This window comes from Pan troglodytes, chromosome 1 (genome assembly GCF_028858775.2).
Source record: "Pan troglodytes isolate AG18354 chromosome 1, NHGRI_mPanTro3-v2.0_pri, whole genome shotgun sequence".
NCBI classification, from domain to species: domain Eukaryota; kingdom Metazoa; phylum Chordata; class Mammalia; order Primates; family Hominidae; genus Pan; species Pan troglodytes.
In genome coordinates this window covers 93,932,661-93,950,120 of record NC_072398.2, presented here as the reverse complement: position 1 = coordinate 93,950,120, position 17,460 = coordinate 93,932,661, and the positions used below count along the sequence as shown (strand labels likewise).

Genomic DNA, 17,460 nt, shown 5'->3' with positions numbered 1-17,460 from the left:
AACCATGGCTATGTGGCCAGGCGCGGTGAGTCACACCTGTAATCCCAGCACTTTGGGAGACCGAGGCAGGCGGATTACTTGAGGTCAGGAGTTTGAGACCCGCCTGGCCAACATGGTGAAACCCTATCTCTTCTAAAAATACAAAATTTAGCTGGGCGGGCAGGGGGACGGGCGCCTGTAATCCCAGCTACTCAGGAGGCTGAGGCAGGAGAATTGCTTGAACCCAGGAGGTGGAAGGTTGCAGTGAGCCCAAATCACACCACTGCACTCCAGCCTGGGTAACAAAGCAAGACCCTGTCTCAAAAAAAGACAAAACCAAACAAACAAACAAACAAAAAAACATGGCTATGTGATAGAATGACTGCGATGGGGATTGGGTGCTCACTGAAATGGTGAGAATGGAGCTAAAACCTGATATTAGGTGATAGCACCAGATATAGGGGCCAAGGGTTTCATGCTTGGAAAACAGCAGGTGCAAACGTCCTTGTGCTGTGAGGAAATTTGGCTGGAACAGAAGGTGGGCCAGATTGTAGCTGACCATAGTCTCTGGGAGTTTGGAGATGATTCTAAATACAATGGGAAGCCATTAAATTGAGGCAGAGCCTTGATGTGACGTGCTTTATCATCATTTTGCTGAGTGGAGAATGGATTGCTGGGAAAAGTGAAAGACTGATTCAGAGGTTGTGGAGAGAGGATGGCTGGAGCTAGGTAGCTGGGGAGGTGGTGGGATGTGGATGAATTCAGGATAGGATTGGTTGTGTTGGATATGGGAAAAGAAGTCATGGTTCCTGAGCTTTTGGAATGTGCAAATGGGTAATGGAGGTGCCATTAAGATGGGAACAGTGGAAAAATAACCGGTGCTGGGGTGGGAATCAAGAGTTCAGTTGTGGCCATGTTGAATCTGAAATGCCCATTAGACATCCAAGCAGACATGCTGAGTTGGATGGCGCTCATGGGAGGTCAAGGCTGGAGTTATGGATTAACACATAGAAAGATGGTATTTAAAGCCATGGACTTTAGTAGTAGGGCCACCTATAGAAAGAGTGGAGGTAGGAAAGAGGGCTTAGGTGAGGGCCCTGGGGCCCTCCAATGTTAAGCAGTTCAGCAGGACAAAGTAGAAGAGCCAATATTTCCCTTTTCAAAGGGACAAATCCAAGAAGATGCTGATTATGGGTATTAATTGCTGCCTCGAGGTCAAGTGAGATGCAGGCAGAGAAATGGTCACTGGGTCTGACACCACTGTGGTCACTGGAAAGTTTGGTCAGAGCAGTGGCTGTGGAAAGATAGGGGAAGGAGTCTGATGGGGGTGGGTGAGGAGAGAATGGATGTTTAACAGTGGAGGGAAGAAAAAGAAAACCTATTGCTGTGAAAAGGAGGAGCAGAGTTACAATTAGTGGTTGGAAAGAGTGTCTTGAAAGTTTCTTTTTTCTTTTTCTTTTTTTTTTGAGACATGGTCTTGCTCTGTTGCCCAGGCTGTAGTGCAGTGGCTCAATCACAGCTTACTGCAGCCTGGACTTCCCAAGCTCAAGTGATCCTCTCACCTTAGCCACCTGAGTAGTTGGGACTACAGGCGTGTCCCACCATGCCTGGCTAATTTTTTGTTTTTTGTAGAGACAGGGTCTCACTATGTTGCCCAGGCTGGTCTTGAATTCCTAGGCTCAGGCGATCCTCTTGCCTCGGCCTCCCAAAGTGCTAGGATTATAGGTGTGAGCCACCATACCCAGTCCTGAAAGAGTTTTCTTAAATATGAGAGACACTAGAACAAATTTCACTGGTGACAGAGAATGATCAAGAAAAGAAGGGGAAAACTGAAATTTATTGAAGGCTTACATACTGTTAAGAGCTTTACAAACATTCTACCTTCACAGTCTTTAATGGATCAGGCAATTGGGGTTACATAGCTTGCCCAAGGTCATGCAGCTAGAGGTGGCAGAGCTGAGAGGCCACCTAGATTTTTTGGACTCTTCGTGCCTGCCTTACCACCCCATTGCATAGGCACACGTCACCCTGTACTTAAACACCTGGGCCATGCCTTTGTCCTGACCACAGTGCCCTTGCAAATCAGAAAGAGCCACTCTCATTCTGGGGGGGACAAGAATTTGTTTTCCTCCTCCAGTGCTATAAGCAGGGGCATCTCCCCCACAGCCTAAATACCCATGCAGCACAGGACAGAAGCTCTCCCAGTCCAGAGCAGCAGAGGCAAGCAGCAAGAGACCCCAGAGGTAGGAGGGAAAGGGACACTTTGGGGGGTATACAGCAGGTTTCTTTTTGTGCCAGCCAGTGCAAGAGGATGCTGGGGGCTGCTGGTCCCAACCAGCTGGTGCCTGTGGCTGGATGTGTTCAGTGTGACAAGAAGCCCAGGTCAGAGCCCAGTCTCCCGGCTGCCCCCGTTGAGGCTGAGGCTGTGGGGGCGGGTACCATGCTCCAGCCTGCGGCCAGACAGGAGACGCCGCAGGGAAGAGCTAGAGCTCAGATCTCCACAGCTGCGAAGGTGGAGGCTCTCTCGGCCAGGCCGGCCCCACAGGCTCCGGGGCACCTGGACAGGGACACAGGAAAGGGCATCATCAATAAGGCTCAATCTGAAGCTCCACGCTTTCCCAAACACCTTTCCTGGCTCCCCGAATTCCTACCTGCTTATGTCCATGAGCTCCAGTCCCACTGGGGTCTGGGGCTTTCCTGGATATCTGGAGGAAACGAGTGACCAGGCCCCGACCTGGCCAGCTGCCCTTTAGGTCCCCCAGGGAGTGGGCAGGTGCAGGGCCCGAGGGCAGGGGAACTTTTTGGAAGGTGGGCACAGGGCGCCGTTTCTCGGCTGACCGGGCACGTAGCAACTTGGGGGAAGGGCAGCGGGCTAGGCGGAAGAGGCAGGCTTCAGAGCAGAGCCCTGCAGAGAGACAGAGATAAGAGAATGGTATTGTAGGGTGGAGAGGGGGCTGGGCAGCCATGCCCAATCCCCACCCCTGGAGCACAAACCACATGCCTGACCTGTATCTGCAGAGGAAACAGAAGCAGCTTCTTCCTCAAGCACTTTGGTATAAAGGTCCCTGAAGTCAGCTGGGGAGAAGAGAGAAAGGGAGACAGGGAGTGAGTGGAAGTGTTCTGTGGACACGCCCACCCTCCTGTGGGAACTCAAGCCCAGAGGAGCTTTCACAGCTCCCACGCTCCATCCCCAATCAAAGGGCCAGCATCTCTGTCCATATTAGCCAGCAACTAGATGGTACAATCCACCACAACAGGGACTGCAGTGGTGTTGTTCAGCACCTGGCGCACAGTGCTGAGCGTTCCCCAGTACTATCTCCTTTCTTATTTTTTTGAGATGGAGTCTCACTGTGTTGCCCAGGCCGGAGTGCAGTGGTACGATCTCAGCTCACTGCAACCTCCGCCTCCCAGGTTCAAGCGATTCTCCTGCCTCAGCCTCCCTAGTAGCTGGGATTACAGGCGTCCACCACCAGGCCCAGCTAATTTTTGAATTTTTAGTAGAGATGGGGGTTTCACCATGTTGGCTAGGCTGGTCTTGAACTCCTGACCTCAGGTGATCCACCTGCCTTGGCCTCCCAAAGTGCTGGGATTATAGGTGTGAACAGCCTCGCCCGGCCACTGTCTCCTTTCTCAGCATCTTCGAGTACAATGCCTATGGCTGAAGTACTGTTATTATACATGTTTTTTGTTTGTTTGTTTGTGTTTTTGAGATGGAGTGTGTCTCTGTCACCCAGGCTGGAGTGCAGTGGCATGATCTTGGCTCACGGCAACCCCTGCTTTCCAGGTTCAAGCGATTCTCCTGCCTTAGCCTCTCTGTTAGTAGCTGGAATTACAGGCGCGCTCCACCACACCTGGCTAATTTTTGTATTTTTAGTAGAGATAGGGTTTCACCATGTTAGCCAGGCTGATCTCGAACTCCCGACCTCAGGTGATCCACCCACCTCAGCTTCCCACAGTGCTGGGATTACAGGTGTAAGCCACCATGCCCGGCCTGAAGTACTATTATTATACATGTTTTACAAGTGACAGCTGAAGCTTGGGGAGGACAGATAAGTGGACCAAGCTGAGAGCTGTGGAACTGGTTTCAAAAAATAAATCCTTTTGGGAGGCCGAGGCGGGTGGATCACTTGAGGTCAGGAGTTCAAGACCAGCCTGGCCAAAAGGGTGAAACCCTGTCTCTACTAAAAAATACAAAAATTGCCCGGGCACGGTGACTCATGCCTGTAATCCCAGCACTTTGGGAGGCCGAGGCGGGCAGATCACGAGGTCAGGAGATTGAGACCATCCTGGATAACACGGTGAAACCCCATCTCTACTAAAAATACAAAAAAATAGCCGGGCGTGGTGGCAGGCATCTGTAGTCCCAGCTACTCACTACTGGGGAGGCTGAGGCAGGAGAATGGCGTGAACCCGGGAGGCGGAGCTTGCAGTGAGCCCAGATCGCGCGGCTGCACTCCAGCCTGGGTGACAGAGCAAGACACCGTCTCAAAAAAAAAAAAATATTAGCCGGTCATGGTGGCGCACACCTGTAGTCCCAGCTACTCGGCAGGCTGAAGCAGGAGAGTCACTTGAACCCGGGAAACGGGTTGCAGTGAGCCAAGATCATGCCACTGCACTCCAGCCTGGGCGACAGAGCCAGAGACTCCGTCTCAAAAAAAAAAAAAAAAAATTCTCCTTTTTTAGCTGCTAAGCTATGGATGTTCTGTCCCTAGGAGGTGAGTACCCGAGAAGTGTCTACCAGAGGAGTGAACTCACCCTTTCTTCCTCCTCAGGGACCTCAACTGTGCCTCAATCCTGGTGGGCATCACTGGCCACCTAACTCCCAGTGCCTACCCTCTCCTGAGCCTGGGCAGTCGGGGAGGGGGCTCACCAGTGTCACTGGAGGTCGTGATGCCTGGGTCGCTGTGGGACCGTGGCAGCAGCAGCGGTGGTGGGGATGCCGGATGAGGAGGCCGGTGCCCCGGTGGGGTGAGGGAACCTGAGCTATCGCTGAAGCGACGAGTCGGGGCTCGGGTGGGCGGGGCTGCGGCTGGGCGGCCCCCTCCCCGGGGGACCCGCCGCCTCAGCTCGGGGAAGCAGGGTCCCACCCAGGGCGGCCAGCCCTCCAACCGGTGGCAGCTGCGGGCAGCTGTGGGGGCACCCAGTGGGGGTGGAGCTTCAGGGGCAGAGCAGGAATAGGAGCGGGCGGCCCGTGGGGGGCGCCGTGGCAGGGGGCTTTCCTCGAAGGGGCCCCGCAGGCCACAGTCCAGGCTGAGGCAGTAGCCGGCACGGCTGCGCTGGATGGAGCGAAAGAGCACGTAGTCCACGGAGCGCACGGAGCCCTGCAGCTCCAGCAGGCACGAGTCCTCCGACGGGCTAGAGCCCCCAGGGAGGTCACCAATGGCTGACAGCACCAGAGACCCGCTGTCCATGGACACTGTGGGCGGCAGGGGGCGCTGTGTAGCACCAGCCTGGCCTGGCCTAGCCCTGCCCAGGCAGTTCCTCTTCTCCCAAGCCCAGCCTCTAGGGGCCACTGTGCCTCCAGCTTTATCTCAGAGGAGAAAAATAAGTCCAGGGTTCCAAGTTGCCGCAGCCCTCCTATGTCCCCAAACCACCAACTCCGCCTTGTTTTCCCCTTCTATTGTCTCTACCCACCCCAGCTATCCCTGGCAGCCCCGCCGTTGTCCACCCCTCATTACGCCTTGCTCACCGTCTACAATGGAGGCCACTCGCTCACAGATGCACGAGCCATCGTGAAGCTGAGGGTCAAAGAGAGTGGCCTGCAGAAGACACAGGGTCAAGGGTTCAGCCCTACACACTGAACACCCCCATGTGCTAGACAGAGCTCTGGAGACTTAGATTCCAGACCAGCCTTGTCCCTTTGTACAAGTCACTTAATTGTGCAGCCTCAGCTTCCACGTCTGTATGGCAGAAATGATAGCTTCCAACCCACTCACCTCACCAGGCTCTAGGGAAGATCAAAGGCAACAGTGGGCGTGCTGGTGCTGTAAAGACCTTGACCACTGTTATTATCTTTATCCAGAGGCTACAGCCTGTTCAGCTTTCCAGGCTACAACCCGGCTCCCCAGCCCGCCCCAAGCCGTGCTGTGCTCTCACCTGGCTGTCTCCTCGTAGCCCCATGACCGCCTCATAAGAAGGGGGGCAATCGGTAGGGTACAAGGGCACTGGGCTGTCCATGGAGCCATTGTACGTGATGCTGGCAGATGAGGAAGAGGGTCAATGTAGGAGAAATAATTCCCCCTCCACAAAGATCCCTCTCTCCAGCAATCCAGGCCCAGCCCCAGTCCCCTTCCTTAGCTCCCCCAGCAAGACCCCACCAGGCCTTACCTCTGTGCATCTGTTTCTGAGCTGCAGGTATACTCTGGGGGATAGTAGGGCGGTGGGGGCACAGGCGGGACAAATTCCTCCAGGTCCAGCATGGTGTGTAGGAGAGGGGCTGGGGGCGGGGACGTGCAGCCCAGAGGTCCCAGTGGGCCTGAGACTGACCGCTCAGGGGCCAGCTGCTGGGGAAGCGAGCAGGTCAGCAAGTCTGGATTCTGGGAATACAGCTCCTCCTGGGCCCCCAAACTCCTCTCTCATCTACATTATTTTTTCTGGCCCTATCCCCTGAGAGAAGCTCTTGTTCTGGCCCCTCCCTCACCCAAAATCAGCTCTCCTTAACCCCACACTCACCCTGTACCTCTAGCTCTGGCCCTGCCCACCCACAAATTCCTCTTTATGGCCCCACCTCCATCCAGAAGCTCCACACATTCTGTGTCTTCACAGGAATGTCCACCCTTTAGCCTCACCTCCATCTAGGACCTTCTTTTTTTTTTTGAGACAGTCTGACTCTGTTGCTGGAGTGCAGTGGCGCGATCTCAGCTCACTGCAACCCCCACCTCCCAAGATCAAGCGATTCCCATGCCTCAGCCTCCCAAGTAGCTGGAATTATAAGGGTGTGCAACCATGCCCAGCTAATTATTATTATTATTATTATTATTTTGAGACGAAGTTTCACTCTTGTCGCCCAGGCTGGAGTACAATGGCTACATCTCAGCTCACTGCAACCTCTGCCTCCCAGGTTCAAGCGATTCTCCAGCCTCAGTCTTCCGAGTAGCTGGGATTACAGGCGCCTGCCACCACACCCGGATAATTTTTGTATTTTTAGTAGAGATAGGGTTTCGCCATGTTGGCCAGGCTGGTGTCAAACTCCTGATATCTGGTGATCCTCCTGCCTTGGCCTCCCAAAGTGCTGGGATTACAGGCATGAGCCACAGAGCCCAGCCTAATTTTTGTATTTTTTTGTGTATATGTATATATATATATGTGTATATATATATGTATATATATGTGTGTGTGTGTATATATATATATATATATATATTTTTTTTTTTTTTTTTGAGACGGAGTCTTGCTCTTGTCGCCCAGGCTGGAATGCAGTGGCACCATCTCAGCTCACTGCAGCCTCTGCCTCCCCGGTTCAAGCAATTTTCCTGCCTCAGACTCCCAAGTAGCTGGGATTACAGGCACCCGCCACCACACTTGGCTAATTTTTGTATTTCGTTTGTTTGTTTTTTGAGACGGAGTCTCGCTCTGTCGCCCAGGCTGGACTGCAGTGGCACTATCTCAGCTCACTGCAAGCTCCACCTCCCAGGTTCATGCCATTCTCCTGCCTCAGCCTCCCGAGTAGCTGGGACCACAGGCGCCCGCCACCACGCCTGGCTAATTTTTTGTATGTTTAGTAGAGATGGGGTTTCACCATGTTAGCCAGGATAGTCTCGATCTCCTGATCTCAGGTGATCTGCCCTCCTCAGCCTCCCAAAGTGCTGGGATTATAGGCATGAGCCACTGCGCCCGGCCCGATTTTTGTATTTTTAATAGAGACAGGGTTTCGCCATGTTGGCCAGGTGGGTCTTGAACTCCTGGCCTCAGGTGATCCGCCTGCCTGGGCCTCTCAAAGTGCTGGGATTACAGGAATGAGCCACCGTGCCCAGCGTAGGACCTTCTTGACTCTACCCCACCATCCAGTCCCATTCTCTAAAGCCCCCTCTCCTGGTCCCAGACCAGCATCACATACTTAACTCACTCCCTGCCATCTCCCCTTCTCATCCTCCCCACTAAACATCCATTCCTCCAATAGATGAGGATAATAGATAACCCATAGCCCCTGGTGCTCAAAAGCCAGATCTGTAGCCATTGTTCCCTCAGGCAAGTCTCAGCACACACACCCCTGCCCCCACCATACCTGCGTGCCCTGGCCCCTGCTCCCTTCTCACCGTATGCACGAGGTCCAGGGAGAAGATTTGGATGCAGCAGACAATAGCAGAGAGTGTACAGATTATAGCGGCACAAATGGTGAGCCCACAGACGCTGAAGAGCAGGTTCTGGGGAAGGGAAAGGAGGAGAGGAGTCAGGAGACGGCTAAGTTCCACACATTATGGGCCTGTGAGTACCCCAGCAGGGGAGGCAAGAGTGAGAACCAGGAGGATGTTTGCGGGGTGCAAGCTCACCTTGAGGGCCCCTCGGGCTTCATCACAGGTGGAGTTAGGGGCAACTTTCAGTTCCTGCCCCGACTCTGGACAGGGCCGGAGGAGGGGAACAGAGGGACAGCACACACAGACCTTTCCTTCCTGAGTGGAGCAGGGAGGGTGAGGCAGCCTGAGTCAGGACAAACTGAGGTGTCCTGCACACCTCCCCCAGCCAGTTCTTTCCAGCTCTCCCTCCTCAAATCTCACCAGAGAGCACTGTTGGAAGTCTCGGGCCAGTTGAGCATTCTTACAGGAGAGAACAGAGCCAGCCATGCTAAGCATGACACAGAGCACCGAAAGCAAGGAGAAGAAGGAGATCTGGGGAAAACAGGGTGCAGACTCAGGGCTGGGACCCTCATGAGTACTCCTCTTCCACGGACAGAGTCCCCCTCCTTCACAGACACTTCGTGCCCACCCGGCTGGCACCAACTGGGGAGCCAGTTCCCTTCTTGAGGACATAAATGGGCTTCCCCTTGGGTGCTGGGCACCTGCCTCCCAGTGGGCACTGGACCCTGGCACCTACCACTAGAGTGAATGGCCGCTTCCAGGACACAATGCCAACCACCCCGGAGAACGCCAGCTGGGGACAGAGTGGGCACAGGCTCAGCCTGGCAGGGGAGGCTCCTGAGTGAGCCCCTCACCACAGGATGCACCCAGCCCTGTAAGGAGGCAGAGGACCAGGAGAGGGAGGAGAGGCGAGGATGTGGACTTGCAGCTGGTGTGGAGGGTGGGGCCCGAGGAGCCTCCCCCACCCAACAACTGTGCACCCAACTCACCGAGAACCCAGCCCAAGACGGGCAGGACCTCTTGATGCTCTCGGTGGTGGTGACGGAAGAGGCCACCATGCTGAAGGTGACCACCAGGATGCCCAGGAGCACTTGGACCAGCCCCAGCGTAAGCAGGGCCTGCAGCCAGGGTCGGTGGAGGCGGAGGTGGGTAAGGCCCCTGGTGCTGGGCCGGCTGGTCAGCAAGCGGCTGGAGTCACTAGGCGAGGGCATCATGCCTGCTGCCCGGTTGCCTGCGCCTCGCTCGGCCCTCCCTGGCACTTGGGAGCATCTCAGAGGCGCCCAAGGCCCCGTCCTTTCTCCTCTCCACCCCACTCGCTCTAGAGCCCACCCCCTGGCTGGGTCCCCTGGGGCATGGCCGAGGGACGCCAGCTGTGGGGGGGGCCAAGCGAGGGGCGTCACGGAGGGACCGCGGAGTGCTCCCTCCCCACCACGGGCACTGGACGGGCACCGTGCCCGCGGCGACGATGAGGACGCGGGGGCACCGGCTCATCGCATCTCCCTAGGGAAGAGGGGCACCGAGAAGGGCCGGTCCAGGAGTGAGGAGGGGGCGGCGGCCTGGAGCCCAGGGAGGGGTGGGGAGGGTAAAAGCGGGAAGGATGGAAATAAGTCTAGAGAAGAGGGGAGGGGTCGGCGTGGGGTGACTCTAGAGGCGCGGTCGGTGTGCCCTCAGGGCGTCCAGTGGGATCCGGGGCCGCCTGGTGGGGAGAGGCCGCGGCGCCGCTGTCTCCTGTGTCGCCTGTCCCGCTCCCCTCCCCACCACGCTCCGCTCCCCGAGCTCCGGCTGCCGCAGGTCGGGGACTAGAGAAGGGGGATGGGAATGGGGATGGTGCGGGAAGGAGGGGCGTGGCGGCGAGGGCCGGCGCGGTGCACCCCGGGAGTTGTAGTTCGGGACTGAGACCCTGTCGGGGTTGGGGGATCCCGCGGCAGGGCGAGGCAGTCGGATAAGCGCTCCTCCAGTCCCTGCCTCTCTCTGGACCCTGGCTAGGCTGCTAGTGATCCTTTGGGCCTCCACTTGAGCCCCACCCAGCTTTTCAGGCTCCAGGCCCGCGTATTCCTTGGCGTTCCCAGCAGAGGCGGTGGCTCTTCCCCGTCATTAATGGAGAGGGGTGGGGAGCAGGGCTCCCTCGCGTCTCCGGGTTTCGCGTTTCCGTGGACTTCCCACCTCCTTCCTGCGCCAGCCACTCGGGCTCCACCGCCCTGCCCCTCATATCTCCCAGTTTACACTAAAGCCGGGTCCGACCTTCCCACCTCACTCCACACTCTCCTTTCTCTTTCATAAGGCCTAATTCCCAATGAAGATTCAGGAAACGGGGATGTCAGTTCCAGTTCCACTTTCTTTTTATTTAAATAACCGAAGCAACAGCCGTGGCACAGCAGAGGGAAGCTGGGTTGGGGCGTGTGAGAGGTGGCAGCAGTGTGGCCTGATGGGGGGACTAGGTCACAGTGAACTCCCCACACGCCTGTCAGGTTCAGCAGTCATGGCCATAGGATTGGGAGCACTACGGAGGAGCCATCAGTTAGTGATGTCTCTCCAAGTCCCAGAGACCTTAGGGACGGGAGCTAAGTCAGCTCCCTCAAGTAGCAGGGCCAGGGCATCCCAGTCAGGGGTCACGGGGCCCGGAAGGCATTTTCAGCAGCCCCAGCGGCTGCATTGGCAGCTGCGGTTCGCACCGCAGGGTTGGAGAAGACACCAGCAGCAAATTCTTGCTGGGCCTTCTGAAAGCTGGCACCTGTGCGGCGGTATAAGGAGTGGATCTGCAAGTAGAGGACAAAGACATTACAGCCCATTCCAGCCACTGGTTCCCGACCCCAGCCTAACAGCATCACTACCACTCAGCAGCCTGCTGCCCAGCACACACACTCACACACAGAAACACACACCCCAGAGGTCCATTAGCTGAGAACAACCCAGCAGCCTGACCTGTGCCAGTTGCTCCTGAATGTTCCACCCACGCCCCTGGGGACCCATGATCTCACCATCCCGGCCCCACCTTCGACACAGCCCTCACCCGTTTCAGCATGACAATTCCTAGCACAGCAATGCCAGTGAAGAGCAGGGCGACCAGCAGCATGAGCACGGATACTGCTGTGTTGCCCTTCGGCACCACCAGAGCGGAGATCCAGCCACTGTAAAGGGAAGGATGAGCCAGTGAAGAGGGGCTCCTCAGCTTCTCCACTGGTTATGTCACCAGCATCCCCTGTTCCTACCCTTCCCATCAGCAGTGGCTCCCTGTCAATCGAGCAGCATTCCAAGCACCACAATCCCAAACTGTATCTAATCTCTTCATAGTTTAATTCCAGTTTCTGAACCATTAGCCCTGAGCTCTCCAAGCTCTTCCAGGCACTCATCTGGGGATTCTTCTTCCTCCTTTCAACCATGGTTCTATGCCTCCTCCAGGAAGCCACCTTAGATTGGCCAAATGCAGCATTCTTCCCTTCAATCTATATGTGTCAAGAGTGCTGTCTGCGCTCTATCCTGGAAGTATGTCTTGTATCTCATTAAACTAGTACCTCCCAAGGATTAAAACCACATTTCCTTTTTCTGAACAACTCCTATCCCAGCACCCAGTGCTGGCTGGATCTAGAGGGAAAGGTGAGGGTGGATAACAGCCTCACAAACCTGAATCCCCAACCTGGGATACCAATGGCCTGGAGGACAAAGAGCACATCCTGGACGAAGAAAATGAAGAAGAAAACGAAGAAATTGAATGAACTGTCACTCCTACAAAGAGGAAAAAAATGGGGAGGGTGGGAGAATTAGAGCTGAAGGATGGGCAGACGTGGGGCCCATCCCAGGTCTCCATCACTCTCCCACCACTAACACACTTACCGGAAAGCCTTATACATGGGGCGGTACCAGCAGACAAAGGAGCAGGGAGTGAAAAGGAGGACCCAGAGGATAGAAAGCCCAAAGCCTGCGCCATTGTTGGTTTCCACACAGAAGCTGGCCAGGCAGGCGAGGAAGTTCAGGAGAAGAGCCAGCGTGCTGCCTAAGGGGCAGAGGGACAGGATGAGGAGCCCTTCTGGACTGCAATGAAGGCTCCTTCCCATCTATGCTCACCCTATAATATTCACCAAACATGGCAGAGTAAGGAAATGAAGGCCTTCATGGAATCCTCAACAGAGGAGATGGAGAAAGCAAATGTCAATAATGTGTGATCCCCTTGCAAAGACATTTTTTTTTTTTTGAGACGGAGTCTGGCTCTGTCGCGCAGGCTGGAGTGCAGTGGCGCAATCTCAGCTTACTGCAAGCTCCGCCTCCCCGGTTCACGCCATTCTCCTGCCTCAGCCTCCAGAGTAGCTGGGACTACAGGCACCCGCCACCACGCCCAGCTAATTTTTTTTTTCTTTTTTTTTTTTTGAGATGGAATCTCGCTCTGTCGCCCAGGCTGGAGTGCAGTGGCAGGATCTCGGCTCACTGCAAGCTCTGCCTCCTGGGTTCACGCCCATTCTCCTACCTCAGCCTCCTAAGTAGCTGGGACTACAGGCACCCGCCACCACGCCCGGCTAATTTTTTGTATTTGTAGTAGAGACAGGGTTTCACCGTGTTAGCCAGGATGGTCTTGATCTCCTAACCTCGTGATCTGCCCACCTGGGCCTCCCAAAGTGCTGGGATTACAGGTGTGAGCCACCGTGCCCGGCCTTTTTTTTTTTTTTTTTGAGATGGAGTTTTGCTCTTGTTGCCCAGGCTGGAGTGCAATGGCATGATCTTGGCTCACTGCAACCTCCACTTCCCGGGTTCAAGTGATTCTCCTGCTTCAGCCTCCTGAGTAGCTAGGATTACAGGCATGTGCCACCACGCCCAGGTAATTTTGTATTTTTAGTAGAGATAGGGTTTCTCCATGTTGATCAGGCTAGTCTCAAACTTCTGACCTCAGGTTATCCACCCACCTCAGCTTCCCAAAGTGCTGGGATTACAGGCGTATACCACTGCACCCAGCCCAAAGACATCTAAAGAATTCAAAATATATTCCTGCATATGGACAATAAAAAGTGGGGAGAGGGCAAGAACATTTGCTAGCAGGCTGGTGAGTTCTAAATAGAGGTGAAGTGTTTGGTTCTTGGTGAGCGGACCCCAGGGCAGTTAAGAGATCTACCTGTAACTTCCTCCAAAAGGCTTCTCACTACTCACACATCCAGAGGTAGTACATGGTGGATACAGTCTTCTGAAATTCTTGGGGGATCTCCATGGAGATGTCCTGGAAAAAGCAGGGCTGAACTGGACAAAAAGAAGGTAGAGGGGGCCAATTGTTCTGTCGAGCTGTAAGGCACAAAAAAACAGGTGGACCCCAGAAGTAAAACAGAGACCAACAAAGGAATCACTCCCCCTTCTCTCCATCCCTGGATCCTCTCTCTCTTTTTTTTTTTTTTTTTGAGATAGGGTCTCTGTTGTTCAGGCTGGAAGGTAGTGGTATGATCACGGTTCACTGTAGCCTCAACCTCCTGGGCTCAAGCAACCCTCCCGCCTCAGCTTTTTTTTTTTTTTTTTTTTCTCCTGAGATAGAGTTTTGCTCTTGTTGCCCAGGTTGGAGTGCAGTGGTGTGATCTTGGCTCAGTGCAACCTCCGCCTCCCGGGTTCAAGTAATTCTCCTGCCTCAGTCTCCTGAGTAGCTGGGATTACAGGCACGTGCCACCACGCCCAGCTAATTTTTGTATTTTTAGTAGAGACAGGGTTTCACCATGTTGGCTGGTCCTGAACTCCTGACCTCAGGTGATCCACTCGCCTTGGCCTCCCAAAGTGCTGGGATTACAGGCATGAGCCCCGGCGCCTGGCCGTCCACCTCAGCTTCTTGAGGAGCTAGGACTACAGACAGGTACCATCATGCCCTGCTAATTTTTTCATTAATGTTTTGGAGGCAGGATCTCACTATGTTGTCCAGGTTGGTCTCTAACTCCTGAGCTCAAGCAACCTGCCTGCCTCGGCCTCCCAAAGTGTTGGAATTACAGGCGTGAGGCACCATACCCAGCCCTGGATCCTCTCTTTTATCTCCAATTTGGGGTCCAAGGAGACAAGTGAGAGTGGAAAAATTAATACTGTTTATTATTATTTAAAACATCTAAGCACTGTACCAAGTACTTCACATATATTTTGTTTAACCTTCACAACAACCCTGTCAAACAGATGCAAACGTGGTTTTCATTTTATAAATAGGGAAACTGAGGCATTCGAGATTAAGTAACTTCCCTAAAAGCTCATGGTTAGTAAGCAGTATCTCTAAAATTCAAACTCAGCAGTCTGACTCCAGAGCCCAGGTTTGTGTTTTTTTTTTTTTTTTTTTGAGACGGAGTCTCACTCTGTCACCAGGCTGGAGTGCAGTGGCGCTATCTCGGCTCACTGCAACCTCCACCTCCCGGGTTCAAGCAATTCTCCTGCCTCAGCCTCCCGAGTAGCTGGGACTACAGGTGCGCGCCACCATGCCCAGCTAATTTTTTTTGTGTGTGTATTTTTAGTAGATACAGGGTTTCACCATGTTGGCTAGGATGGTCTCGATCTCTTGACCTCGTGATCCGCCCACCTCAGCCTCCCAAAGTGCTGGGATTATAGGTGTGAGCCACCACACCCAGCCGAGCCCAGGCCCTTAAGACCTGTTTTTGCTCCTCCCAAACTCTCAGATGCTCTTCCCCACTCTACTACTTACTAGCTGTGCCCCCCAGGGCAGCATGCTGCAGCTCTCGCTCCCTTCGGTCCAACTCCTCTGCCTTCCGGTTGAGCTCCTCCTGTTTCTTCAGCAGCTCAGCTGTGGCTGCTGCAGCTGAGGCCTGCCCAGTGTGAGCAGATGGAGATGTGAGCCCTGGGCCCCAGGACTGGCCCTTCTCCCCAGCCCTCACCTGCACACCTCCTGTACCTGAGTGCTGTATGAGCCATAGTTCTTAGGTTCTGTGGGGCTGAGCTTTCTCGAGGGCTGCAAGGAGGGAGCTGAGGGTGGAGGCAATGGGGCAGGGGCTGGAGGCTCATAGGCTGGTGGTGGCTGTTGAGGAAAAGACCTTAGTGATCATCTAGTCCCTCATAACACAGGAATCTAGAGTCTGCTTGAATACCTTTAGACCCAGAACTCATGATGTAAGGAAGCAGCCTTTCCCCCATTTGTTAGGAAGCTAGTTCTTCTGTTGAATTTCTGTCAGAGAACTCTGTGATGACCTGTAGCAGCCTTATCATCCCTCATATCCAATTCCTTAGTGAGGACTCAAATCACTCATTTACCATATCTCCCCACTTAACTGTGTTTTTTTTTTTTTTTCTTTTCTTCTGGGGATGGAGTGTGGGGTTGTCTCTCTGCCACCCAGGCTGGAGTGCAGTGGTGCAATCATCACTCATCGAAGCCTCAAACTCCTGGGCCCAAGCAGTCTTTCCATCCCAGCCTCCCAAGTAGCAAGGACTACAGGCATGTGCCACTACACCTAGCCAATTTTTAAAACGTTTCAAGAGATGGGGGTCTCGCTGTTGCCCAGGATGGTCTCCATCAAATTCCTGGGCTCAAGCAATCCTCCCACCTCAGCCTCCCAAGTGGGATTACAGGCATGCACACCATGCTTGGCTTTTTTTTTTAAGTTTTAAGTACCATGAAAACCCCTTAAATTCTTACAACTCACCATTTTCTAATCCAGTGGGACAAACAGGTGTAGTCCTCCTCATTCCTTGCTTTCAAACTGCACACCTAACCTAAACTCCAACCAGCCCCAACCTTTATTTTCTTCAAGAAAGCCTTCCCATACAGAACATTGGTTAAGGCCTTGCCAGCCTCCAGATCTTCCCAGGACTGACTTTTAGAGCTCAAACCATTTGGGTTGGTGGCCCTGGTGGCCCTAGAAGGATGAGGCATCCCATGGCTGACTAGCCTCTCTCAGGGAACTAAGATCACAGTGCCTCTTCCTTCCTGTGCATGCAGAAAAGTCCCCTGTACCCAAGCTAACTTGTCTCACTGGCAAACCCTTCCCTTCCTTGAACTCCTATGCTCTCCAGTAGCTCACCTCCCGGGTCTCAAAAGGGTTGTAGACGTCAAGCGTGGCATACTGCCGGCTGGGTCGGTGCTGGATCACAGCTGGGTCCTGAGGGCAGAGACCCGGGGCTCAGCTGGCACCCAGTGCCACCTAGGGGAATTCCCAGGGACCATTCCCAAACTGCCTGTGGCTCCAAGTACTGCACCTTCGGGGCCACGCCGTTGTCCCAGGATTGGGACAACATTTACCTCAAATCCATCATCCAACACTGCCAGCGCCAGCCCATTAAGGGGCAGGGCCCGCCCCCCAGAGTGCTCACTGGTCTGGAGTCACTGTCACCCCACGTGGCGGCTCTTCCCAGGATCAAATGTCACAAATGGGGATACAAGTTAGCCCGACCCTACAGAACCGGGAAGAATCAACCTGACCGCCCAAAAGAGGCCGACCGGCGCAAGTCACCTGAAAGGGGTTGTCAAGCTCGCTGGGCTCGGCGAACGGGTTTCCGCCGTCTCTGCTCTGAGCCATGTTTGCAACTGCGGCCTCCGCGGCCCTCTGCCCTCCACGCCCCTGCCGCAGCAGTGGCGGTAGCGGTAGCCCTCAGAGTCCACTTCACTCGCCTCAGTTCGCCCCGCTTCTCTGTGCACGGATTGGTTCCACCGACCGGAAGGGCCACAAGGATCCCTGCAGCAGCCGTGGGTTGCGCCTGCGTCTTGTCCAAAAGCTAAGACGAAAGTGCTCCCACGTGATACCTCTAACCCAGTGCCCACAACCAACTACCGCCCCTCTTCCATGTGACTTCCTTCCACTAACGAACTACACTTCCCAGCAGGCCTCGCGTAGGAATCCGGCCTTCCTAGTCTCCCGAGATGGACGACGGGAGCCTTCTGACCGGTCGTGGCAAGCCCCCCTAGGAGCCAGGTTGAGCACGTTTTCAACCTGGGTTTCTGGCTCTATACTGGGCCGCGGCCTAATGACTCTAGGAGTCAGATCTTTCCCAACTCTCATAATTCCACATCCGAGAAGTGCCACCTCATAACACTTCTCTGTTTTAATCTGAAAGAAATGCTGCCCCACCCATCACTACCCTCCCATATGGTAAGGTGGACAGGGGAAATAAACTGGTAGCCTGGCTGTGCTTCATTTTGGAGGGTAAGGAGGACTCCCTTCATACCCAAACTCAGAAAGTTTGCCAATTGTTTCATCCCTCCACCCCAGCATTCCCAAACCTCCAACTCCAGGGATGGGGG

At 54.5% G+C, this 17,460-nt stretch overlaps 2 protein-coding genes across 7 annotated transcripts; both read right to left on the bottom strand.

Annotated features, from left to right (window-relative positions):
• Positions 1-1,785: 1,785 nt before the first annotated feature.
• ENTREP3 (endosomal transmembrane epsin interactor 3) lies at positions 1,786-10,557 on the bottom strand. 4 transcript variants are annotated; one of them, XM_001155325.8, is made up of 12 exons: positions 9,263-10,117; positions 9,010-9,066; positions 8,694-8,804; positions 8,469-8,588; positions 8,235-8,342; positions 6,307-6,479; positions 6,076-6,175; positions 5,669-5,738; positions 4,850-5,395; positions 2,986-3,054; positions 2,631-2,884; positions 1,786-2,536 (listed from the first exon to the last, which is right to left on the bottom strand). In XM_001155325.8, exons 1-12 carry the CDS (start codon positions 9,485-9,487, stop codon positions 2,363-2,365), a joined length of 2,007 nt encoding a protein of 668 aa, XP_001155325.2. In that variant the 5' UTR covers positions 9,488-10,117; the 3' UTR covers positions 1,786-2,362. The 4 variants fall into 4 exon arrangements, with proteins under 4 accessions (XP_001155325.2, XP_009431651.2, XP_063668789.1 ...); XM_009433376.5 differs by having other exon boundaries at positions 6,307-6,482; positions 9,263-10,107; XM_063812719.1 differs by lacking the exons at positions 6,076-6,175; positions 6,307-6,479 and having other exon boundaries at positions 9,263-10,093.
• A 33-nt stretch (positions 10,558-10,590) lies between these two features.
• On the bottom strand, positions 10,591-17,455 carry SCAMP3 (secretory carrier membrane protein 3). 3 transcript variants are annotated; one of them, XM_513854.8, is made up of 9 exons: positions 16,673-17,455; positions 16,244-16,321; positions 15,121-15,243; positions 14,914-15,034; positions 13,407-13,535; positions 12,105-12,264; positions 11,895-11,996; positions 11,284-11,401; positions 10,591-11,029 (listed from the first exon to the last, which is right to left on the bottom strand). In XM_513854.8, exons 1-9 carry the CDS (start codon positions 16,736-16,738, stop codon positions 10,883-10,885), a joined length of 1,044 nt encoding a protein of 347 aa, XP_513854.2. In that variant the 5' UTR covers positions 16,739-17,455; the 3' UTR covers positions 10,591-10,882. The 3 variants fall into 3 exon arrangements, with proteins under 3 accessions (XP_513854.2, XP_001157019.1, XP_054527985.1); XM_001157019.8 differs by lacking the exon at positions 16,244-16,321 and having other exon boundaries at positions 16,673-17,040; XM_054672010.2 differs by lacking the exons at positions 15,121-15,243; positions 16,244-16,321 and having other exon boundaries at positions 16,673-16,947.
• Between the last annotated feature and the right edge of the window lie 5 nt (positions 17,456-17,460).

Coding starts and splice junctions, on each gene's coding strand:
- SCAMP3 (XM_513854.8), bottom strand. CDS start 16,738: ATGGCTCAGAGCAGAGACGGCGGAAACCCGTTCGCCGAGCCCAGCGAG. Junction 13,536..14,913: donor TGCCCTGGGGGGCACAGCTA/GTAAGTAGTAGA, acceptor TGTGCCTTACAG/CTCGACAGAACAATTGGCCC. Junction 11,402..11,894: donor ATCCCAGGTTGGGGATTCAG/GTTTGTGAGGCT, acceptor TTCCCTTTACAG/TGGCTGGATCTCCGCTCTGG.
- ENTREP3 (XM_009433376.5), bottom strand. CDS start 9,487: ATGATGCCCTCGCCTAGTGACTCCAGCCGCTTGCTGACCAGCCGGCCC. Junction 8,805..9,009: donor AGCGGCCATTCACTCTAGTG/GTAGGTGCCAGG, acceptor TGTTTTCCCCAG/ATCTCCTTCTTCTCCTTGCT. Junction 8,589..8,693: donor ACTTCCAACAGTGCTCTCTG/GTGAGATTTGAG, acceptor TGCTCCACTCAG/GAAGGAAAGGTCTGTGTGTG.